At 42.5% G+C, this 25,271-nt stretch overlaps 1 protein-coding gene across 16 annotated transcripts in view; it reads left to right on the plus strand.

Annotated features, from left to right (window-relative positions):
- Window positions 1–25,271, plus strand: part of SPATA6L (spermatogenesis associated 6 like) — a 118,691-nt gene that overhangs the window by 55,676 nt on the left and 37,744 nt on the right. For 9 of the 16 annotated variants that reach the window (XM_024995920.2, XM_059889227.1, XM_059889225.1 and 6 more), the window contains 6 exons: window positions 538–640; window positions 5,802–5,836; window positions 6,566–6,762; window positions 13,158–13,251; window positions 14,311–14,413; window positions 17,585–17,760. In XM_024995920.2, coding sequence (XP_024851688.1) covers window positions 538–640; window positions 5,802–5,836; window positions 6,566–6,762; window positions 13,158–13,251; window positions 14,311–14,400 — 519 coding nt within the window. In that variant the 3' untranslated portion in view covers window positions 14,401–14,413; window positions 17,585–17,760. Of the gene's footprint in view, window positions 1–537; window positions 641–5,801; window positions 5,837–6,565; window positions 6,763–13,157; window positions 13,252–14,310; window positions 14,414–17,584; window positions 17,761–22,544; window positions 24,772–25,271 lie in introns of those variants that run through there. The other 7 variants (XM_059889224.1, XM_059889223.1, XR_808266.4 and 4 more) reach the window with 6 other exon arrangements.

The raw sequence follows: 25,271 nt of genomic DNA on the forward strand, positions 1-25,271 counted from the left end.
TTTCAAGTATTTTGACCTGTTAGCAGATCACGTTGTTGAATGTAGGAAAATGTGGTCACCTTAACTAAAATAATACAGTCTCCGCTGTTCTTTTTTACAAGGATATAGACACTCAGACTGAAGGGGGATGTGGAAGGCTGAAAGATCACATTGTGAAAATTCCTTGTCTTCAGGGAGGACCCCACCTAGGCCAGTACTGCTCAGAGTGTTTAGGAATGTGAAGATATCCTGTTTTAAAAGAAGATTAAACAAACTCTACTTGCTCTTTACTGGCCTTACCAGTGGTTAGAATATGATCTGTGTCATATTAGCCCATATCCCATATCTTTGTGTTCTAACCTCAGTGAAAGTAGGGACAAACAGGTTTCCCTGTTGGTTATAACATTTTATATACTTGGAGGCTGTGATTTAATCTGTTCCCAACCTTCTCTTTTTTCACCTGCATGACTGTGATTGAAGGGGAGAAAGGTATTACAGGGAATGAGGAGAGAGTAATACAAGCTACAGTGGGTTCAGGTCTCATTCCTTTCCTTTCAGGTGGACAGTGCAAAGCCCTTTGGTGAGAACAGTTCACAGCATCATTCCCAGAAGTCTAGAAGAAAACCTAACTTTTCAAACTTTCCATTTCCAGTGAGAAGAGGTATTCGATTTTCTTGTTCCTCCTGTGTAGTTTACCCATGGGAACGAATGCATCCTACCTCTAAGTCTTCTTTCATTCTGAGGAATCACACGTTTGTCTGGAAACTCAGGGCCTAATTCTCGGGTGCCCTGTCACTGGGAGTTTCCAGAGAGGGGGTTCCCACGAGCAGAGTCATTAGCAGAGATGCCTTCTGTTTCAGAGTTTCCCTAGGAGGAACTGGGGAGACTTCCCCCAAGGAGTGTCACCATTGAGTGTGTTCTGGCTGTGGCTGTTGGAAAAGCAGAGAACATCTTGTCTTGGTGGGATCTCCTTGAAAAGGCACCACAGATAGCTAACAAATAAGACTCGCCATTTTTCAGGATAGGATGCAGCAGAGAATTGATGGAGATCAGGAGAGGCAACACTTCTTTACAAGATTGCATGTCAGCAAGGAGGAGAGCCAGTTCTCTCTGAAACAGTGAGGTTAAGGCAGGGGATCTCAGACATTTAGATTTCAGGACCCTTTTGTGCTAAGTATTATTGAGAGCCACACTGAGCTTTTCTGTATGTGAATGATATCTATCAACAATTAGCATTAGACATTAAACTTGAGGAATTTAAAAACACAAGAATATACAGCACACATTAGCCATCAGAGTGGTGTCATCATGACATATCATATAGCTTTTGGAGAACTCTGTTATATAGTCATAAGAGAATGAGAATGAAAAAGACAGAGTATGTTTTACTATTAGGAGAATAGTTTTGACCTTGCAGAGTTCCTAAAAGGTCTTGGGGACCCATGGGGAGGCCCTGGATCATATAATCAAGAATTGCTGGGTTAAGACATCCCCTTGGTGGTCTGTTCATTTCCAAGGCAAACCATTCAGTATCACAGTAATCCATGCCTATGCCCCAACCACTAATGCCAAAGAAGCTGGAGTTGAACGGTTCTATGAAGACCTACAAGACCTTCTAGACTAACACCAAAACAGATATCCTTTTCATCATAGGGGACTGGAATGCAAAAGCAGGAAGAGATACCTGTAACAGGCAAGTAGCAAGCAAGTTTGGTTTTGGAGTAGAAAATGAAGCAAGGCAAAGGCTAACAGAGTTACAACAAGAGAATGCACTGGTCATAGTAAACACTCTCTTCCAACAACACAAGAGATGACTCTATACATGGACATCACCAAATGGTCAATACAGAAATCAGATTGATTCTTTGCAGCTGAAGATGGAGAAGCTCTATACAGTCAGCAAAAACAAGACCAGGAGCTGACTAAGGCTCGGATCATGAACTCCTTATTGCCAAATTCAGACTTATATTGAAGAAAGTAGTGAAAACCACTAGACCACTCAGTATGAATACAGTGGAAGTGACAAATAGATTCAAAAGATTAGATCTGATAGAGTGCTGAAGCACTATGGATGGAGGTTTGTAACATTGTACAGGAAGCAGCGATCAAAACCATCCCCAAGAAGAATTACAAAAAGACAAAATGAGGAGGCCTTACAGATATCTATGAAAAGAAGAGAAGCTAAAGGCAAAGGAGAAAAGGAAAGATATACCCATCTGAATGCAGAGTTCCAAAGAATAGCAAGGAGAGATAAGAAAGCCTTCCTCAGTGATCAATGCAAAGAAATAGAGGAAAACAATAGAATGGGAAAGACTAAAGATCTCTTCAAGAAAATCAGAGATACCAAGGGAGCATTTCATACAAAGATGGACACAATAAAGAACAGAAATGGTATGGATTTAACAGAAGCAGAAGATATTAAGAAGAGGTGGCAAATACACAGAAGAACTAAGCAAAAAGATCTTAATGACTCAGATAACCACAATGATGTGATCATTCACCTAGAGCCAGACATCCTAGAGTGCAAAGTCAAGTGGGCCTTCAGTAGCATCACTATGAACAAAGGTAGTGGAGGTGATGGAATTCCAGCTGAGCTATTTCAAATCCTAAAAGATGATGCTTTGAAAGTGCTGCACTCAATAGCTAGCAAATTTGGAAAACTCAGCAGTGGCCACAGGACTGGAAAATGTTGGTTTTCATTCCAATCCCAAGAAAGGCAGTGCCAAAGAATGTTTAAACTACCACACAATTGCACTCATCTCACATGCTAGCAAAGTAATGCTCAAAAATCTCCAAGCCAGGCTTCAACAGTACATGAATCGAGAACTTCCAGATATTCAAGCAGGATTTATAAAAGGCAGAGGAACCAGAGATTAAATTGCCAGCATCTGTTGGATCATAGAAAAAGCAAGAGAATTCCAGAAAAACATCTACCTCTGCTTCATTGACTACTGCAAAGCCTTTGTGTGGATTACAACAAACTGTGGAAAATTCTTCAAGAGATGAGAATACCAGACCACCTGACCTGCCTCCTGAGAAATCTGTTATGTCCGTCAAGAAGCAACTGTTAGAACCGTACATGAAACAATGGACTGGTTCCAAATTGGGAAGGGAGTACGTCAAAGCTGTATATTGTCACCCTACTTGTTAATTTATATTCAGAGTACATCATGTGAAATACTGGGCTGGAAGAAGCACAAGCTGGAATCAAGATTGTTGGGAGAAATATCAATAACCTCAGATATGCAGATGACACCACCCTTATGGCAGAAAGTGAAGAGGAACTAAAGAGCCTCTTGATGAAAGTGAAAGAGGAGAGTGAAAATGTTGGCTTAAAGCTCAACATTCAGAAAACTAAGATCAGGGCATCCAATCCCATCACTTGATGGCAAATAGATGGGGAAACAATGGAAACAGTGACATATTTTCTTTTCTGGGCTCCAAAATCACTGCAGATGGTAATTACAGCCATGAAGTTAAAAGACACTTGTTCCTTGGAAGAAAAGCTATGACAAACCTAGACAGCATATTAAAAAGTAGAGACATATTTTGCTGACAAAGATTGTCTAGTTAAAGCTATGGTTTTTCCAGTAGTCATGTATGGATGTGAGAGTTGGACCATAAGGAAAGCTGAGCACCAAAGAATTGATGCTTTTGAACTGTGGTGTTGGAGAAGACTTGTGAGAGTCCCTTGGACAGCAGGGAGATCAAACCAATCAATTCTAAAGGAAATCAGCCCTGGGTATTCATTGGAAGGACTGATGCTGAAGCTCCAATCCTTTTGCCACCTGATGTGAAGAACTGACTCATTGGAAAAGACCCTGATGATGAGAAGGGTTGAAGGCAGGAGGAGAAGAGGACGACAGAGGGTAAGATGGTTGGATGGCATCACCGACTCATTGGACATGAGTTTGAGCAAGCTCCTGGTGTTGGTAATGGACAGGGAAGCCTGGCATGCTGTAGTCCTTGTGGTTGCAAAGGGTTGGACTAAGTGACTGAACTGAACTTTATGAGTGAAATACATGAACCTGTGTCAGTACTGAATGTCATGGCAGTGAATTTCAACCATTCCTGAATTAATTCTTAGGCTAGAAAGGGAAGGTCATGGCCCATTCTCCTGACCTGGACTTATACCATCCCTGACAACAAGTTTCCTATCTTAGCCTGAAAGGTTTCTACTTTTAAGGGGAAGTCTCTTAAAAGTCTCTTGTGATAACTCAAGCCAATATTCTCTTGGATGACGGTGACTGTTCTATAGCAACAAGTCAAAGACAGGTGACAGAATTTGAGGCAGAAAATGCTTCATCTTCTCTGATATTTAGATTGAAAATCACCCATGTAGCCCATAAATACAGCACTGTCTTCCCCATTACCGTGAAATCAAGCAACAGAAAATGTCCGTTCCTGGGGAGGACAGCTGGGCTTAATGCTAGCTAAATAACAACAGGGTCATGTATCACATTGGTCTCGGCCTTTGTCTCTTCTTAATCCTGGCAGGTGGAGAACTAAGGTTCCAGAGAGGTTACAGAGTGTGTACAGGTCACACATCAAGTTTTTGGCACACCTACATTTAGAGAAGACGTTCAGACCTCTGGGCTCAGATCCTTGGAATCCCTGTAGCTTCCAAGCCAGACCTTTCCTTAGGTCACCTGTCAGCTCATTCATCCGGGCCTAAGGTAGAATAAAGCAGTGCTTCTCAAACTTCAATGTGCATTAGAATCACCTGGGTATCTCGTTAAACTGCGGATTCTGATTCCATAGGGCTGAGGTGGGACCTGGAATCCTTCTTATCTAACAAGCTTCCAGGTGATACCGATGCTGCTGGTCCATGGACAACACTTTGAGAAGCAAGGGAACAAGGGCAAGCCCCCTGGGATCAGTAGCAAGGGGGTTCCTAGGCAAAAGGGCAAGTTTGTGGCTATAGCTAAAAAGGGCCTTTTTAGCACTACTGATTCCCTGCTCAGCTGGGAGTGTGGTAGAAGAGAGCTTTTGGGACAAGATGGCCACACACATACATCCATGCCCAGAGAATATGACAATTCACATGTTTAAAAAAAATCCCTTTTTATATCTTCCTTCTTATTGCCAGTGGCATAGGGGAATCAGCAGTCCCTTGTCGCTGCCTCAGTCCCAGCCAGCTGAGGGAAGCCATGGTGGTCTTAGCATAGCCTTGCAAATACTCATTTCAAAAGCATTTTATTTTCAATCTGGAACAATCTCATTTAGTCTTGGTTTTGTCTGTGTATTTATTACTTCTAGTAATTCTTATCATTCTCTGGTATTAGATCTACTTAATGTAATCATAATGATTTTCACTTTCACTGTGTTGTTTTTTCAAGCTCTCATGTATTCGTTTTTGTCTGTCTCGGACAAGTATACTCAGAGTTTCTGTGTAAATAGGATTTTATGTAAACCTAATATAAAGGGAATGCCAAAGAGGCAGAGGCTTTGAATTTTATATTAAGCTACATGGTTTTCTTTTAGGCTGTGGACATCTGGGCAAATGTGTTTTCCAAGCTGCCCAAGGGCTACTGAACTTGTTGCTTCACGTTAGACTCACTTTTACCCTTCCTATATCCATATGTGCTGCCATTAATATAACATTATTGTTTACCTCAAGAGGACAGAAAAAAACTCATAGAATTTCTGTGACTTCAGGGAGAATTAAAAGTGATGGTATGATTTACAAGGGATCATTTAAGTTCTCTAATAATTCATTCATTGTGTAATGTTTTTGTACTGCTGTGCAATAAATGTAATAGCAGTTTTAGGAGTAACTGGTAATAATGAGTCATTGAAACACCTGTTCCTCTTTCTTCTAGTGTCTTCTCTTGACAGCCTTGGAGCTAACGTGAAGGTAATTTTAGAAGTAGCATTTGTAAAATGATTTATTACCAGCTATATAATGTCAATTATTGTACTTTCTCCCATGAGCAGTTGAAAATACATTTCTAGCTCATGTTGCTTGTGGAATTGCTGTAGTTTAACTTGAGTTTCTTTGCTTTAGTTGGTTTTTTCCCCTCATACAAACTCCTTTCATTTGTAGGATGAGTCACTAGTGAAAGTGTATGTAGGTTCAATACCTACTTTATCAGTAGTAATTTTCATTACTTTTTCTCGAATTGAATATAGAGAGGTGGTCAATCACTTGTTCTTAAAGTCTGATTGGCTTGTTCAGGTGAAGGTGCAAGCTTCCCTGTTACAGCATGACAATGGACATACACAAAGAAAATGAAGTACTCTCAGTTTCCTTTGACATAGCCTTTAAATATTTTGTCTAAAATTTTTTTCTTTCCCAACGCAATAATCCCTAGTCCTCACAAATCAAAATTCAGAGCAGGAGTTTATTTTGGCTCGTTAATATATACCAAACGAATTTGGTTATCTTTCCTTGCCCTTGACTCCTGAGCATTTTGTCTCTAGTCTTCTCTGCTCCCACTCCTCTTGTATTTGCAGGAGATCCTGGAGGCAGGTATTCTGTCTTCTTGCCCCCGGTTCTCTTCCTTGTCCCACCCAACCCCCAGCTCTAAATTAAGCAAACAAAAGCAAAAGCTATAACTAAAGATGAATGCACATTGTCACTCAGGTTATCAAAGAGCCAGATGAACGGATTGTTTTAAGGAATGAATCACCATCATCTTTAGATTCAAGTAAGTTTGGAAAGCCCTCGCCCAGTTACAGTAACCAAGGGGATGCTGATTTTCACCAGGAAACTTCATTTGACACCTCCCAGAACTCCAGATCTCCCAGCCCTCTTCTGGATCAGCCCCTTCTCCGAGAAAGGTCAGCAGCCAGCACCCATCTCTTTGCTAGAAGAGTGACCTGTGGTCTGACAGGAATAAAAGTCAGGTCATTTTATCAGTTTGCTTCCTTAGGAGCAGCTTGACATGAAAGATTATTATTCCTTGAAAAATAATCCCAGAAGTAAGAATTGAGATTTTTCTCTTACCTCTGGAAAGCATATCTCAGAATGTTTGTTGAAAATGGGATAGGCAGCTCAGTTGGCATAGATACTATTTATTTCTTCATTATTATCTGTCATTAAAAGTTGGCTTAAAGCTCAGCATTCAGAAAACTAAGATCAAGGCATCCAGTCCTATCACTTCATGGCAAATGGATGGGGAAGCAGTGGAAACAGTGGCTGACTTTATTTTTTGGGGCCCCCAAATCACTGTGGATGGTGATTGCAGCCATGAAATTAAAAGACGCTTACAGCTTGGAAGGAAAGTTATGACCAACATGCTGTTAAGTCACTTCAGTCGTGTTCGACTCTGTGCGACCCCATAGATGGCAGCCCACAAGGCTCCCCCGTCCCTGGGATTCTCCATGCAAGAACACTGGAGTGGGTTGCCATTTCCTTCTCCAATGCAGGAAAGTGAAAAGTGAGAGTGAAGTCGCTCAGTCGTGTCCAACTCTTAGCGACCCCTTGGACTGCAGCCTACCAGGCTCCTCCATCCATGGGATTTTCCAGGCAAGAGTACTGGAGTGGGTTGCCATTGCCTTCTCCAATGACCAACCTAGACAGCATATTAAAAAGCAGAGACATTACTTTGCCAACAAAGGTCTGTCTAGTCAAGGCTATGGTTTTTCCAGTGGTCATGTATGGATGTGAGAGTTGGACTATAAGGAAAGCTGAGCACAGAAGAATTGACGCTTTTGAGCTGTGGTGTTGGAGAAGACTCTTGAGAGTCCCTTGGACTGCAAGGAGATCCAACAAGTCCATCCTAAAGGAGATCAGTCCTGGGTGTTCATTGGAAGGAGTGATGTTGAAGCTGAAACTCCAATACTTTGGCCACCTGATGCAAAGAGCTGACTCATTTGAAAAGACCCTGATGTTGGGAAAGATTGAAGGCAGGAGGTGAAGGGGACGACATAGGATGAGATGGTTGGATGGCATCACTGACTCAATGGACATGAGTTTGGGTAAACTCTGGGAGTTGGTGATGGACAGGGAGGCCTGGCATGCTGCGGTTCATGGGATTGCAAAGAGTCGAACACGACTGAGCGACTGAACTGAACTGAATGTTAGAACCCCAGCTTTTGATTTCACTAGTATAAAAGAACTCACTATAGAAAGTTTGGAAATTATAGAAAAATGAAAAGAAGTGAAAAAAAATAACCTATCAGTCCTACCACCCAAAGACAAGCATGACTAATACGTGGGTGTGCTGCCGCTAAGTCACTTCAGTCGTGTCCGACTCTGCAACCCCATAGACGGCAGCCCACCAGGCTCCCCTGTCCCTGGGATTCTCCAGGCAAGAATACTGGAGTGGGTTGCCATTTCCTTCTCCAATGCATGAAAGTAAAAAGTGAAAGTGAAGTTGCTCAGTCGTGTCTGACTCTTAGCTACCCCATGGACTGCAGCCTACCAGGCTCCTCCGTCCATGGGATTTTCCAGGCAAGAGTACTGGAGTGGGGTGCCATTGCTTTCTCCAATATGTGGGTATAGTTTCTTTCTATTTTTCTAGACATGGTTTATTGGCTTATTTATATCATCATCACACACACACCAAACCTTGATTGCATGTGTCTGGAGGGCAGACCAGAGATTGAGAACAGGAACCTTTATTTTCCAATCTGCATTCCCTACTAATGTGATTAACTATCTAGTTTTGCCCCAGACTGTCCTGATTTTAACCATGACAGTCACGCATTCTGGGAAACTTCTTGGTCCCAGGCCAACTAGGACAGTTGGTCATAGCTCCAAGGAAGTAGCAGCAAAGATAATATTTTCAAGATAGTTGGTTTGAATGAAGGATAGGCCAGTCTGCTTTACTCTGCATTAAGTTTTGAGAATAATTTCCATCTAAATAATACAGTTGGAGACATTCCTGGTGGTCCAGGGCTTAAGACTTTGAGTTTCCACTGCTGGGGGCATGGGTTCAATCACAGTCCCTGGTTGGGAAATTTAAGATCCTGCATGTTGTGTGATGTGGCAAAAAAAAAAAAAAAAAAAAAAAGACACATGAAGAATCAGTTACTAATTCATGGTACTTAGTAGACATTTAATAAATATTTGCTGACACGGGAAAAATATAATGCCTCAGAAGGAAAACAGATAGTCGACCTGTTAGGCCTCAGATGGAAATGTTAACATTTAAGACATTTCTTCTCATCTCTGAGAACTTCCAACCTCGCAGAGAATTTTTTTTTTTTTTTTTAATGTACACAGAGAACTTTCTACAGGGCAGAATTTTGAGAAAAGTACAGACAAAATGCTATCAGAGTATAAAGGAGAAGGATGGTATTCTGGAATATTTCATGGAGGAGGTGGCATTTTCATGAGGGCCTGGAGGGGAGGGGATTGGATTATGATAGTTAATGGAGGAGAGGAATGGAAGATGAGAAGGCAAGGAGTGCTATCAGCTTCTAGAAGTTAGAGCAGCCTGGGGGATGAGTGGGTGCCCAGGCTGATAGTCAGAGGGGGGCTGTGGAAACCAAGCTAAGGAACTGGGGCTCTGTTGGAAGGCAGTGGGGCTTCCCAGGTAGTGCTAGTGGTGAAGAACCCACCTGCAAATGCAGGAGACGTAAGAGACACGAGTTCGATCCCTGGGTTGGGAAGTTGCCCTGGAGGAGGAAATGGCAAGTGGCAGCTTTTGCAAGTCAGTGACAGGAATTAGCACAGTTGAACTGTAGGATGATGACAATCACTTATCTCTTATCAATCACTTATCTCTGATGAGTCAGCAAATTCTGTGCATCCAAAGTCACTCTAAACTGTTAAATTTGGATCTAATCAGACTGTGAATTTGTAAATAAGGCCTTGATCAGGGAAAACATAGCATAATCACACAAAGATCATCTGGTTTGCCTAAGACCATCCTGGCTTTAACCCTGAAAGTCCTGCATTCTGGGAAACCTCTCGGTTCTGGGCCAACCAGGATAGTTTGTCACCTTAACCTCCAGGGAAGTGGCACTGAAAATAATATTTTTAAGACAGCTGTTCTGAGTAAAGGATATCCCTTTGTATTCTTGGTGAAGAATCCATTCCCCATTGACCTTAATGTGATCACAGAGGTAGCCCTGAACACTGGATTTTTTTCCAGATTCGTTTGCTCTGTGTACAGCAAGCCCAACGCGGGGGTGCTGAGGTTTGTAGCAGAAAAGTATTTATTCACAAGGCAGTCAAGTAAGGAGATGGGAGAACAAGTCTCAGATCCACTTCCCTGAAGGCATGGGGCGGAGATATTTATAGGATAAAGAAGCAATGAGGTCTTAGGCATGAGGAAAGGTGGTTGGAGGTCAAGGAAATACCATTGGAGGTTGAGAAAAGGTGAAGTAATCAGTGCTTTACCCAGGCATATGTAGGTTACATGCTTCTTCATAGGGTGTGTGTTCAAAAGTGGAGGTGCCTGGCATGATGTGAGGGTGGAGTTTTTGGCCCTCTGATGTAAAAGAATTATTCATCAGATGTCTGTGCGGACACAGTTTTAGGATCAGTGATCCCAACCAGTCTTAGCCAGCTTGAATCAAACAGGATCCAACTCCATGTTCTTGGAGAATAACTTAAGCCCACCATTACTATCAGTTCAGTTCAGTCGCTCAGTCATGTCCGACTCTTTGCAACCCCATGAATCGCAGCATGCCAGGCCTCCCTGTCCATCACCAACTCCCGGAGTTCACTCAGACTCACGTCCATCGAGTCAGTGACGTCATCCAGCCATCTCATCCTCTGTTGTCCCCTTCTCCTCCTGCCCCCAATCCCTCCCAACATCAGAGTCTTTTCCAATGAGTCAACTCTTCGCATGAGGTGGCCAAAGTACTGGAGTTTCAGCTTTAGCATCATTCCTTCCAAAGAAATCCCAGGGCTGATCTCCTTTAGAATGGACTGGTTGGATCTCCTTGCAGTGCAAGGGACTCTCAAGAGTCTTCTCCAACACCACAGTTCAAAAGCATCAATTCTTCAGCACTCAGCTTTCTTCACAGTCCAACTTTTGCATCCATACATGATCACTGGAAAAACCATACCCTTGACTAGATTGACCTTTGTTGGCAGAGTAATGTCTCTGCTTTTGAATATGCTATCTAGGTTGGTCATAACTTTTTTCCCAAGGAGTAAGCGTCTTTTAATTTCATGGCGGCAGTCACCATCTGCAGTGATTACTATAGTGACCCATAATGTCAGAGGCTTTATCTGTAGGGATGTTAAGGAGTCTTGTGATATATTTCGTAGGCTATGTGAAGCTTGGAGGGTATGCAATTAAGGAAGGGAAAAAGAACAACAACAACAAAAAACTAAAGCAAGCTTAATCAATAAAGGCAGGTTGGAAACAGAGGGATTTTTAACAAGCAATTTCCTTATCTTCTGTTTTGTAAGACATGCTCAGGGATTCCTGGGAGTCAACCGTATGGGTCTTGGTTTCGCTCCCAGTGCTTAGCCTCTGCCTCCTTCACTATTCTTTTCGTGTTAGCCATTGGGGCCAGTCTCTTCCTGCTCAGACCATAGAAGCACACGAGAAGTACCTTTTGAGTTTCTGCTGACAATACTGAAATCAGCAAGGGCCAAGTTTGCAGGGATGAGTTGGAAGGTGAGTTTTGGAGTGAGAATCAGCCCAGGGTTTTAAGGGAGGAAATGGAAAACCCTTTTAACTAGCTGTGGGTGAAATGGTAGTCCTAAACGTGGGAGGAACACTCTTGAGCCTGTTTCCTAGCTCCAGTGACTGGATAGTGGCACATCCCTTCAACCCCTATCCTCATTCTTCCCACTGCACTAGGAGAAGGCTATAATCAAGGCATAGCACTACCCTTGCCTATTGACTCATCATTCTCAGAGATCTTCAAATTTAGTGCTGAATGCATATAGTAACAAGTATAGGGATCATTCTGGTACTGGTTACTCAAGACCAATGAAAAAGCATTTACAGTGTCCAGCTGGTGCTTATTTTTAAATGCTAGCTTCATTTATAGCTTCAAAATATTTCTATTCCTTCATCTTAAAAACTCTTAGAGGACTATAGGAATGATGTGCCTTGCCTTTAAGTATGGTCAGTGCTATAGGTGGTGCTTTCATTTGCTGTGAGTCACTTTCCTGGGTTGGTAATGGATTTGTGTACATCAGTCATTCTCTTAGTCTTGTCTTCCTGGAAACCAGAGGGTTTGTGCTCATTACATGGAGCCAGGATGGGTGGCCTGGGTATGGATCCCAGACAGAGCGGAGGGGCAACTGCAGAGGGAATCATTAGTGTGGTGGTGTAACAACTGGATTGATTCCCACATGTCTCTGTCATTTCCAGTGTTCATTACATATTAATTAAAGAGAATGATTTTATCCAAATTGCAAAATTTTTGGCACTTAAACACAATATCTTTTCAGTGTGCTTTTCATAATCACATTGCAAATTCTGCCTCAGTTTAAGAATTGGCACTCATTCGCCTCCCAAAAATGAATGAATGAATTCATCATTCAAGTAATCTGTAGTAAATTCCCATATGGTGTTCATACGGGACCCACAGAGCCCTGAGATGAGCTATTAGCCTAGGAGTCTCACTCCCAATTTCATCCTAGGAGGAAAGACAGACATTAACCAAATAATGACAAAATATCTACTGGGGAAAGTGCTATGAATGAGGGATGAATTGGCTCTTAAGTGCATGAAACGGGGAAGCTGACCTCCTCTACAGGAAGGGACTTTTCCTGAGAAATCAATAACTGAACTGAGCTCTGATGGGTGGTAAGGACTCACAAGTGGGGTGGGGGTTGTGAGTTCCCTTACATTCTATCCAAGGGAAAAGTCCTGGAAAGTGCCTGTGAAAGGGAGAAAATGCTTCATGTTTGAGTAACCAGAAGACACTGTTAAGACCTGTGGTTAAATTTATGTCTGGAGGGCCTAAAGGAAATAACATAAAATAAGATCCTTATGGTGGAAACAGTAGGGATTAAATTTTGTATTAAAAATTTTTGGATTACATTTTAAAAATATAAAAGCAGGGTTTGTTCTTTGGAGAAATATCTGAAATAGTAAAGTACAGAGAAGAAAAGGAATACACCCCAGACACAGACCATTTTTAACATCTTGGCTGTTTTTATTCCTGGTGCTTTTCTTAGGTGTAGGTTTAATAAAGACATTGAAACTACACTGTGCACACTTTTGTATATTGCTGCTTTTTTCTCACTTCTAAGTTATAAGTATCCTTTTATCAGCTACATGATACTCCACCCTGTTTACTCTATTGATCAGGCCCCACCCCGGGTTCCAGTCCACATGGAAGAAGATCCATGAAAGGGTCTGCAGTCTTCTGACATCCCACAGAGCTCAGCAACACCTAAACAAGGTCAGGACTTCTGATGAAATGACATCTTTGCTGACAAAATAATATGGGAACTGGGTCTCACAGTCTAGCAGGGGAGATAGACATTAATCAGGTAACTGCAGAAACAAGTATAAAATTGTGATGCTCACCAAGGAGGTACATGGTATCCTGAGAGCGTATGAAAGGGAGTGCTTGACTTGGTTGGCACTCAGGGCAGGCTTTCTTGAGGAAGAGACAGTGGAGCTGCAGTCTGAGCGATGAGTAGCAGCTATTAATACTTCAGAGCACAGGGTGCATCAGGCAGAGGTCCTGAAGTGAGGGGGAGCATGGTCATGTGAGAGGACTTAGAGAAGACAGTGTTTGCCTGGAGCACATTCACTTCCACTCTGGGCAAGAATCCCAGTGCAGGGAAGAATCTGGGAACATGTGTGGTCTATGTGAGCCCACAACAAGGAAGAAAGTTTTCCTCAAAGTTAATCAGGTGTTTTTGACTATTGGACTTTTCTGGGGTTGAGGGGAGTGTTTCCGATCCATAGACAGATATACTCAGTACTCCTCTACGGCAGGTGTACAGCCATTAGCTGTGGCCTGTCACCAGTTTAAACCAATTCAGATGGAAGGTTGACAGTGCACCCCTTAGTTGGGTTTAATTATAACATGTAGTTGAATTGGTCATCTTGACTTATTTGAATGCTGACATATCCTAGATTTATAGGATCATACTTATAAATGAATATTTGTTACCCTAATTACCTGGGTGGTGAATTATTTTATTGCCTGTCTGCAGAGTCATTTGTTTTGCTTTGTTAATTCCAAATCTTTTCAAGTAGGGGAATCCCTTTAAAATGTAAAAGAGGAAGAAAGAAAGGGAGGAGGGAGGGAAAGTGGGAGGGAAGAGGGAAGAAAAAGAAAGGGAGAGAGGGAAAAAAATAGTATCTACATATATACATGTATCATGAACACAATATATATGGCATACACGGGATTCATAGATCTCCTAAATGCAAAACTACGCATGCAATATCATTGACCTATATTACACTATGAGTAATGTAGTTGCTGGATTTGTTTGTGTTATAGGAAGAATCCATCTCTGAAATAAAGAATATCCTCAACAGACCAGGCTACCCTCTGAAGAAATACCGTGCGCATGAACAGAAATATTTTTAAGCTGCTGTCCTATGTAAGTAAGCAGCTTAAGTGCTTCTTCTTGATTTGCTAAAACAATTTCAGTTTCCTGCTTTCAGTACAAAGCACCTGGAAAATGTGGTGAACAGGAGTCCAGGAGGAGAGCAGAACTACGTTCTCCCCTCACAGTGTCGTGAGACAGCATGTGTGCGGGGCCACCAGCAGTCTTATCTCCTCTTTATTCTCCCTCCCCACTCCTTACCTAATGGTCCCTCTTCCAGCTCCTCAGACACGAGCTCTTTTCTGCTATGCGCCCTTTGCACACGCTCTCTGTCTAGACTACTTCTTCCTGACTTTGTTTGGCTCACTTCTATTTGCCTTTCAGGTCTCATGGCTTTCCATGGCATACCCTCCTCCTCTGAGGTACACCTTTGTAGCCTCCTGCAGTTTTCTTTCATTGTTGTTCTATTTCTTTGTGGGCCGATTGCTTAAAAGTCTGCCCCTTCTACTTGAATGACACCTTCCTTGGGCCAGGGACTCTTGTTTTCTGACCCATTACTTTATAGCCAGAGTTACAGTGGGGTCCCATTTAACTTGGGTGAACTCAACTGCACCTGCCAGGTGTGTGCCCTGAGCAGGAGCCCGCCTTCCTCTACCACTCTGTCACCACCCTTGCGTTAGATGACCTTCCGCTGTGGTTGGTGCTCAGTAAATATTTTCTGTGAGTGACTGTTGAAATTCAAGTGATGAGGCAATCCTCAAAGTCAGTTGTGTGGTAAGAAGTTGGTCATTTTTGTGGGCTGTCATCATTTTTCACATTTTTTCTTCTTTCCCTTCCTACCCAGGCCCAGCATAAGAATAGTTTTTCCTTATTAAGTGCTTCCTAAGTGCCAGGAGCTGACCTAAATACTTCAGTTGTATTAAGTGAGTTGCTATTCCATGATCACAACAGCTCTTAAGAAGTAGGTACTATCACCAGTACCATTTTACAGGTAGGGAAACTGGGGCAAGGAGATGTTAAATGCCTTGCTTAGGGTAACATGGCTAGTGAATGACCTTAGCTGTGATCTGAACCCAAGGGATATGGCTTCAGTGACCATGCTTTTACCCATTAAATTCCACTGTCCTCCAGACCTGGAGCTTGTAATAGGAGAACCCTGGAGAAAAAGATAGTGGAACCCAAGCAGAGTTGGTGGACATTGCCTTTGAGCATCCCCCAGAGGGTCCTATGGTGTTGTATCATGTAGTCCTTCAGTCTAGCAACATCAAGATAATTACAGATCTTTTTAAAAAATAAAGATGTGTGGGATGACATGCTAGGGTTTCACTGTCATCAGGCTCCTAAAATTCTGATTTATGGGTATTCATGCTTGAAGGCACATGTTGCCTTGCCTAGAGCTGGCCAGGACTCCCTGCCTTTGGCACAGAGGAATGTGAGCACAGCTTGGTAATTTCCCATTTTTGTAGGCTTTGCCTTAGAATGTTCTGCTTGGTAGATTAAAGATGGCTTCTGGTCCACTTAATCTCCCATTTCTAAAATAGTCATCTAGGCATTTATACAGAAGACAACCCACATAATTACCACTTAGGAAACATGGCCCATGTAATTACCAAATGTCAAATTGTGTTGAATTTCATCATGCTAACATCAAGTTACCTAAAGCCCTGAACTAGCTAGTATGTGGACCCTGATGTGAGGGGATAGAGAGAAGGTAAGAAAAAAATTAGTAAATTCTGTCTTAGGAAATAGGTTTCCTTCAGCCTTGTATTGTGATTTATTGGTTTGTTTTCCTTATGAAAACTCTCCCAAGAAGGAGACAGAGGGCTGGAGGGAAGACCGAGCAATGGTACCAACTCTGCCTGCCAAGTGTCCCATCCCTGTGAGTGGCTCCCATGATCCCAGCTGCCACCACTATGGCTGGCCTGCAGCAGGAGCCAGTCCACTTACAATGATCCCAACTCAAGGGAGGGCAAGGAACTCAGGCCCTGGAGTCCTCAGACACAGATAAGAATTGCAGCACAAAGAGCTCTCTAAAATTACAGAGCAAAAAGGAAATAAACCAAGAAAGGTGGGTGAGGAAGGGACAACAGTGAATTAAAATGCTGCTTTCTGATTCTTTCATAGTTCGTTAGGCCTCCAGCTCTAAATGGTATGGCTGGAATGGCTTCTTCTAACCTCACCCTCTCTGCTGGCAGGCAGGACCCACTTTACTTCCTCCCACAAGGGTCCTTTCACCTCTGTTACAATCAAAGCAACAAAACAAACCAGCCTACAGATGCCAGGCTCCAACCTTGGGGACCCGCCCTCTCTGATTTGGTCACCAACTTCAAAGGGATTTTTCATTTGATGGCTTGTGGGGATTCACATAACAGAAAACAACACACTTCCCTTCATTCCAGGGGCTCCTGGTCCTGTCAGAGTCTAACAGACCACACAGGCAGTGGCCTTGCACACAAATCCCATGGCAGATTTCTGGGTTGGCAGTCCTTAGTGAGCAATAGAGTCATCTGGGGGCTTTGAAAAATGCTGATGCCCAGGCCCGACTCCAGACCACTTAGCTGGAATCTCTGTGGGTGGTGCCTGGCATCAGTTTTCTTTATAAGTTTCTTCAGGGGTAATACACATTTTAGGACTAAGAATCTCCACAGTAGGCTGCAAGAGCTTTGAGGATGGGGGGATTTGGAACACCCTCAGATTTTATACTGGCCCCCTCCACGCTCAAAAATAATTGTTCCATGGAATAGAATTAATTTGGGCATATTTAACAGTTCTGCTCATTAACATCTAGCAGTTTCTACACATCCACTATATGCCAAGGACTATACTTGGAGAAGGAAATGGCAGCCCACTCCAGTGCTCTTGCTTGGAAAATCCCATGGATGGAGGAGCCTGGTAGGCTACAGTCCATGGGGTCACAAAGAGTCGGACACAACTAAGCAACTTCACTACACTACTAAGGACTATATTATTCAGAATAACACTAAGAAGTAGATACTCCGCTTGTTATCATCCTGATATTCTAGAAAGAGCCCAGGTAACTTGCCCAAGGTCACACAGGTATTTGTCTTGCTAACCTAATATGACCTCATTCTGGGAGTGTGGGAGAAGAGGCTGCACAGCAAGGTTGGGATTGAGTGAAGTCATTTTCTTCTCCTTGCTTGTGTTGGTTGATTGCCTTCTTCTTAGTGCCACATAGAGTGTGTCAAGTGTCTTCACATTTCACAGGGGAGACTGAATGAAAGCTGCAGGAGTATCATGAAGAGCTCACTGAATGAGCCAACTGAACAACCGTTTTTGTTCTGTGTATCAAACCACCAGTGTCTGACCCCCTTTAAATCAAACCTGTACCCAGTCTCTTGTAACCAGGTAAGAGTCACTGATTAAAGTGTTTGGGGCTCATGTTTTCTTGTCAAGCTGGACTATTTGTGTTTCAGTTTGTATGTTTGTTTTGAGCTTGAAATAGAAAGTAGCAATAGTTGGGTGGCAGGTTCTTTTCCATTTGGAAAGCACTTCTTAAAATTCTGATGAAAATGTCAAGATGCCTTTTCAGATGTTCCTTATTTTTGGCAGTGGATATGTTCTTGAAATGTTCTTTTTTTCCTCCCTCCTTCCTCCTTTTTCCCTCCTCCCCTCTTGCCCTCAGCTCTCCCCCACCTCTGTTTACCTTCTCTTGACTTCCTGTCCTGTCCTTTCCCCATTCCTTCCCTTTCCTCTTACATTTTCCATGAGCTCGAGGAAGCTGCTATTTAGAGGAATAATCTGATATATCCTCCAGAAAAAAGACTATCATTCTGATTTTCCATGTTTGGTAAATCCATTTTCTGTGTATGTGTGTGTGGTTGTTTGCTTTTTAGCATTAGGCTTCATTTATTTATTAACATAAGATCCTGAAAACCTTGGAAGAGGGAGCATTGTTTTTGGAGAATTCAAGTCTTGCTTTAAAGGTTTAGTTTCTAGGATACATTTATAAGATGAGGCTACTTTCTTTAGATTGTATTTTAAACTACTCCTTCTGTTACCTGGCTTCCCTGGTAGCTCAGATGGTAAAGGGTCTGCCTGCAATGCAGGAGACCCCGGTTCAATCCTTGGGTTGGGAAGGTCCCTGGAGAAGGAAATGGCAACCCACTCCAGTATTCTTGGAAAATTCCATGGACAGAGGAGCCTGGTAGGCTACAGTCCACGGAGTCACAAACAGTTGGACATGACTGAGTGACTTCACTTTCACTTTTCTGTCACCTACCCCTCCTTTTTTTCTAGCAATTCTTTTTTTTTTTTTCTAGCAATTCTTAATAAATTTATAAGAGGAAAATAACCTCCTTCAAATATTTCTTTGAAAGAGCTACACTAAATTACATTTCTGCTTTGGCAGAAATGACTGCAAAAACCTTTATGAAATGCTTACCCAACTTGAGGAGCAAGAAGAGGATGGAGATGAACTGAAGTAGAGGTTTATCTTTGTGGGTCTGCAGACCCAGAGAAGAGAGGGCCTGAAAGCAGAAAGCTTTGTCTTCCCATCATACTGTAATCTGAGTGTTTTCCTCTCCCATGTCCCAAAACCCTTTCAACTTTTACAAGATTCAATGAAAATCAAGTTTTCTTCTCTCATTAGGACCACAGGAATTTGTTCATTATGAAAATTAGGAAAATGAAATTAAAAATTAAAGGAGAAAAAAGTCCAAAAGCAGAAATAAAACTAAATTCATTTATCCCCTTCTCAGAATTTCAGCCTAGTAAAAGTATGCATGCATGCATGCTCAGTCGCTTAAGTCGTGTCTGACTCTTTGCCACCCTATGGACTATAGCCTGCCAGGCTCCTCTGTCCATGGGATTCTCTAGGTAAGAATACTGAAGTGGGTTGCTATGCCTTCCTCTATGGGATCTTTCTCACCCAGGGATTGAACCCACGCCTCCTGCATCTCCTGTATTGCAGATGTATTCTTTACCCACTGAGCCACTGGGAAGCAACAACAAACATTTCACCCTTGGAAAAGAGAGATATGCGTAAATTACACCTGCTTGTGTGTTCTCAGTGTGTCTGAAACTATAGTTGTCAATTTATTATTTTGAGGTCTAGTTAGTCATCAGTAATAAAAAAAATACTATATTACATTAAGACTGTGGTACAGTTCTCAGAAAAGGGCCGCTTGGGAAGGCCATAAGCAGCTGAAGGAAATCAGTTCTAATGAGTCGGTATTCCGTAGCAGTTATTGTTTAGGTATACACTGTAACACTTGTTCAGTTTTTTTTTTAATGGTTTGAGCATAGCTCCTTAACTCAATTTAGGAGTAAGATCTTAAATGCCCATTCTTATTTAGAGTCTTTTTGTTACCTTTAACAAATCAATCTGCCTTTTGCTTACTTTCTGATCTGCTAACTCCATCATTTAAGTCATTCCTATTTTATCTTTTTGTTTCTCAAGGAGTTATTTCAGTTTTGAGGAGTCATGTTAGGGCCAGGATTGCAGCAGGATTTTGCTTTTGGAATATATAATAATATGAATAATCTTGTGATACATTAGGGTTCAGATTACTTTGGGAAGATTTGTGTCACTAAATGTAATAAAAATCTCCAGCTGTCTTGCTTCAGTTTATTATTCCTTTCTTGACTTTCACAGTTGCAGATCTGTCAGAGCCTGGGCCATATTTTGCAAGCTTGTTTCACGGGGTCTGGGTTTAAAGAGGTTCCTGGGAAAATCTCCTTGGCAGAGCCTGGGCCCTCCAAGCAGAAGCTGCTGTACAATGAGGCCATCTCCCCATGGTCGCCTGACTGACCCAAAGTTAGCTGAAGCCTATAGGCCCTGAACTATAAGTAAGATTTTTAAAATGGAGAGTGTACATGGTAGTCTAACATAAAAGAAGTCAGTCAATTTTAAATGTATAACTGGGGAGGACTGATGAATTATGTATGCAAGTTCACCTAACCCCTGAATGCCTGGCCATACTTACTAATATTCAACGCTGTTCTCAGTTAGTTCCCTTAAGGAAGCCCTCTGATCTCAGAGCAGCAGGAAGAAAGGACATGGCCACCAGTCCATGTTTGACCAGTGAACCTCTAATACCACCTGACGGTACTGCTGTCCTTTCCTGAATGGGGGGCCCATTCCAGCACGCCTGGGGGACATGCAGGTCTTGGAGAGAACTCCCTCCCCCTTCCCAAGGACTGGGAACTCTGCAGACAGTGAACAGAGCTGCAGCCCTCAGGCTCCTCAGGTCTGCTCCCCTCGCTCTTCCACACAGGGTCTCGGGGTAGCAGTAGTTTGGTCATCAAAGGAGAGAGTCTCTGCTTTACTTCACCCTCAAAACCAGGAAATCTGGCAAAAGCAGGGTCAAGTCTAGGACAGGAGCTTTTCTCTGGTGCACATGGATGGCTGGATTGTTGGAGTTTCTTCAGCAGTCTGAAATCTCACCCTTGGGATTCTTTATCTTTAGAGTGATCCTGCAGCATCCCTGTAAGTCCATTTTTATATTGATAGATATACATTTATATATTTCTCTTTCTTTTGTCCTAATTTTATTTTAAAAGTACCCTGTAGCACATTGTGTAGTTTCAACCCTTCTTGTCATTTGCCGTGAGGATCACCTACTGGGATTAATTCATTTGCTGTCTGTGGTGACCACAGCTTTGCCTCTCCAAGATCCTTTGGGCAGAAGGAATACAACATATTCTCTGGTAGGGTTTGCTTTGTGTGTGTGGAAGGCTCCTCTCAATTCCAGGAGCTCTGAGGTGGCAGCCCTGAGGGCCACCGTGCCTGCCTAGAGGTGGTATGTACATGGAACCTACCAGGCTACTCCAGAGGAGAAGGGAGTGGCAACCCACTTCAGTATTCTTGCCTGGAAAATCCAATGGACGGAGGAGCCTGGTAGGCTGCAGTCCATGGGGTCGTGAAGAGTCAGACACGACTGGGCGACTTCACTTTCACTTTTCACTTTCACTCATTGGAGAAGGAAATGGCAACCCACTCCAGTGTTCTTGCCTGGAGAATCCCAGGGACGGGGGAGCCTGGTGGGCTGCCGTCTATGGGGTCGCACAGAGTCGGAGACGACTGAAGTGACGTAGCAGCAGCAGCAGCACCAGGATTAGGGTTGTCAAATGAAGAGAAAGGCAGGAGACCCCTGATAAGGCAGAGTTCCCTCTAAGATAAGAGGGCTGAAACATATGATGGGTCTTGGGCCTTTAGTTTGTGATTGGTTGGAGATGCTTTTGAACCAGTCAAGGTATGTCGCTGCGTGTCTAGCTTAGCCTGAGTGAGGTGGAGTGATTTATTCTAAGTTCTTCCACAGAGGCCAGTGCAATGGCAACTTGAGGAGCTTGGGGGAGCTATAGTCTTTTAAAGACCTTATCAGCTAACTTTGGGAGACCTGGAATCCCAGGAGAGAAATGGAGTAGATTTTTTCCTTCTTCCTGCTCCCTCTCTCTCTCTTTTATTCCTGTATTTAGTGCCTCAGTTTACCAGGTGCTATGTCAAGTGCCTCCCAAGGGCATTTAGTAGGTGTTAAGATTCAAGGTCCTGGAATGAGAGCACTTGGATATGAATCCCGGATTTGCCCATTTACTGGCTGAGTGACTTGGGCAAATAAGCTAAACTTTTGTGTGCCTCAGTGTCCAACTGTGGGAAATGCAAGCAATATTAACATCTGTTTCATAATGTCATAAGTAGACGAGTAAACACATTTAAAACACTTCAAATCAGTACCTGGCACAAAATAAGCACACAGTAAGTGTTAGCTGTTGCTATTCTCATCTCATGTAATTACTGTGGATGGCATCCCCTCCTCCCCACCCACCAACCCCACTTTCTTTTTTTTATTGCTGAGGACACTGATTCTTAGAAAAGCAGAGTGTCAAAGCCAGTTTCCAAACCCTGGTCTGTCTTGTCTCCAAATCTCATGCTCTTTCTGCTACGTTCTGCCATCTCTTGATTGTCGCCTGTTTGTCTCCAAGGCTGGTGGATGCTGAATAATTCAGCCTAAAGGGTTTGTCAAATATGAGTCCTTCGTTAGAGTGAGAGGGCAACTAAGGTCTCTCAACAGAAGTTGGAATGAGGTTAACCACTTCTTGTTTAGGCCAGCAAGAGATGCTTTCTGCTCTCATTTCCTGTCATTGGAATATTATGTTTGTAAATAGCACTTTTACCCCCCTCATCCCACCCCAAAATAAACAAATATCCCTGTTTCTTTTCCCCCAGGAACTGACACTTACTGAGATTGGTGTCTTGGACTGAAGTAAATATCGCACCTATTTTAGTGGGATGACTTCCAGGAACAGACTGTGTATAATAGGTGTCGTTGTTGGATTCATGGCGAGAAGTCGTCATGAAAGCTCATTTGTCCTTGCAGGAGGGGAGTTCAACATGGCCAATGATGACATCCTTTGTTCATTGACTCATGGTCCCACCTAGCGCTGACAATTAACTGATTTTGCAGCCTTGCATGCAATCACTGTATTTAGTAATATTCTGTGCCGTGTAGGGTATGGGATGAGTTATGCTAAGAAGTGTAAGATGCAACCCTGCCCTCCTCGAGTCTCTGGACTTAACAGGGCAATGAGATGTTTCACATGTGACTATCAAAAGGTTTTGCAAACTCAAACATCTTCATAACCAGGCAGGATTTGTGACTGTCAAGGCAGTGGGGTTTGAAATAATGATGAGTGGTAGGGTCTGGGGAGAAATGAAGAGTGTAACTCCATCCTCCCTGACCTCCCACAAAATATCCAAATTCTTCAGATTCAAATTTAAAACAACAAAAGGCTCTATGGTCATGTGAAGCTAGTCTGAAGCTGAATATTGCCCATGGCCACCAGTTTTGTCTCTTATTTAACAACATGAGATAATGACATTTATTTACAGTGAAGTTTGTAGAACTCAATTTCATTATGTAATAATAAGTCTCATGTTGATTAACTTAATAATATAAGGCAATATCTGATTATGTACTAAGAAGTTGCTATTTCTTTAGGTTCCATGTAAGAAATGATGAAGTCTTGGGACTGAGGGCCAAGAATTTATTTTTGACATTAAGGAATAGGAAGACCAGGTGAAGAAGAGGTTTGAGAGAAGCAAGGAAATTGGAATCTAATGAAGGATGTGTGTATGGAGCACATATCCTCCAGGGATGTCTTCTGAAGTGTCTTAAATATTAGGCCTGATATTTTAGGCTTTGTGCTGAAGACAATAAGAAGCCACTAGAGTCTGGGGATGAGAAAGCAGACCATTAACTTGATGAACTTTTTCAGGGTGGTTTGGGAGTGCACAGAAACTGGTGGCAGGGAGACTATAATAAAGCCATTGAAGAAATCTGGAAAATAGGAATATGAGCCTGGATGGAGTGGGAGGGTCATAGAGATGAAAGTGTTAGTCACTCAGTCATGTCCGACTCTTTTCAACCCCATGGACTGTAGCCTGCCAGGCTCCTCTGTCTATGGGATTCTCCAGACAGGAATACTGGAGTGGGTTGCCATTCCCTTCTCCAATAGAAATGAAAGAAATTCATTATACATTGAGGACAGAAAGAAATGACCAGGCACCTTATTTTAATGGTGCCTTAATAATGTGTGTGGAAGGAGGGGGAGTCTGGCTCCTTTAAGGAAGAAACAGTTAAATGAGCTGGACCAGGGCTGAGTTGCAAAGTGAAAGAGAACTATTTAATCATCAGGAGTGAAGTATTGATTGAAAGAGTAATTAATCTACAGGTATGAGGACACAATGTCCTTCATTTTGTAGATTCACATTCTTCCTAATGTGAGGCAAGATGAACCCAGGACTAAGAGAATAAAATTGGTGGGCAGGTAAAACCTTCTGGGGAGGGACTTTTTTCATGGTGCCTTTTTGGCAGTAGGGACAGAATGGGGAAGACTTAGAATTCCTTGGGGGTGGGGTGCATATGCTCAGAGGCAATGGGGGACCTCTCTTGGATGTAGTTGGTTTTTCCCTCGGAATCTTATCCCTATTATGAATTTTTCATTGTTGTAAATAGAATTTAGAGGATCATCAAGATACACATTGTTCATTCAAGAATTAATGGGAAGAGAAAATGCAGAAATGTACCACATCCAATTATTCATCGAATAGAGGCCAAGTCTTGCGCCACCCACTTCACAAAGAGGCAGCATTATCACTCACAGACAGGCTCCCATGTGAAGCTCCCACCAAAGCGGAGGGATTAGAATAAGTGAATGAACCTGTTTAGATCTTGCTTGTGCCCTCGAACCTCCAGGGGTCAAAGAAGGAGGAAGTTGCTGTGATCCTAGGTTACAATGAAAACAATGGTGATTTTTAAGACACAATTCCTAATTTAGGAAACAGAGATTATAGAAGACGTTTACAAAGTTGTTTTTGGGTAAGTTCAGTTTAAAGGATGCTGGAAAGGCCAAAGGGGAATATGTTCAATAAAAGCTGGAAATGTGGATCTGAAGTTTGGCTGTTGTAATAGTGCTGCAATGAAGAAGGAAATACAGACATCTCTTTGAGATAGTGATTTTGCTCCTTCAGATAAAAACCCAGGAGTGGAATTTCTGGATCATATGGTAGTTCTATTTATTTAATTTCCTGAGGAATCTTCATACTTGCTGTACCAGTTTACATTCCTACCAACGGTATACAAGGGTTCCATTTTCATTGTTTTGATTTACATTTCTCTAATGATTAGTGATGTTGAGTGCCCTTTCACATACCTGTTGGCCAATTGAGTGTCTTCTTTGGAAGAATGTTAATTCAGGCTCTCTGCCCATTTTTAGCTGGGTTATTTAGGGGTTTTCGTTTGTTTGCTATTGAGTTGTTTGAATTCCTTGTATATTTTGAATGTTAACCCCTTGCAGATAGATGGTTTACAGATATCTTCTCCTATTCCATAGGTTGCTTTATATTTTGTTGATGGTTTCTTTTGTTGTGTGGAAGCTTTGTAGTTTGATGTAG

Source organism: Bos taurus, chromosome 8 (assembly GCF_002263795.3).
Source record: "Bos taurus isolate L1 Dominette 01449 registration number 42190680 breed Hereford chromosome 8, ARS-UCD2.0, whole genome shotgun sequence".
Lineage (NCBI taxonomy): Eukaryota > Metazoa > Chordata > Mammalia > Artiodactyla > Bovidae > Bos > Bos taurus.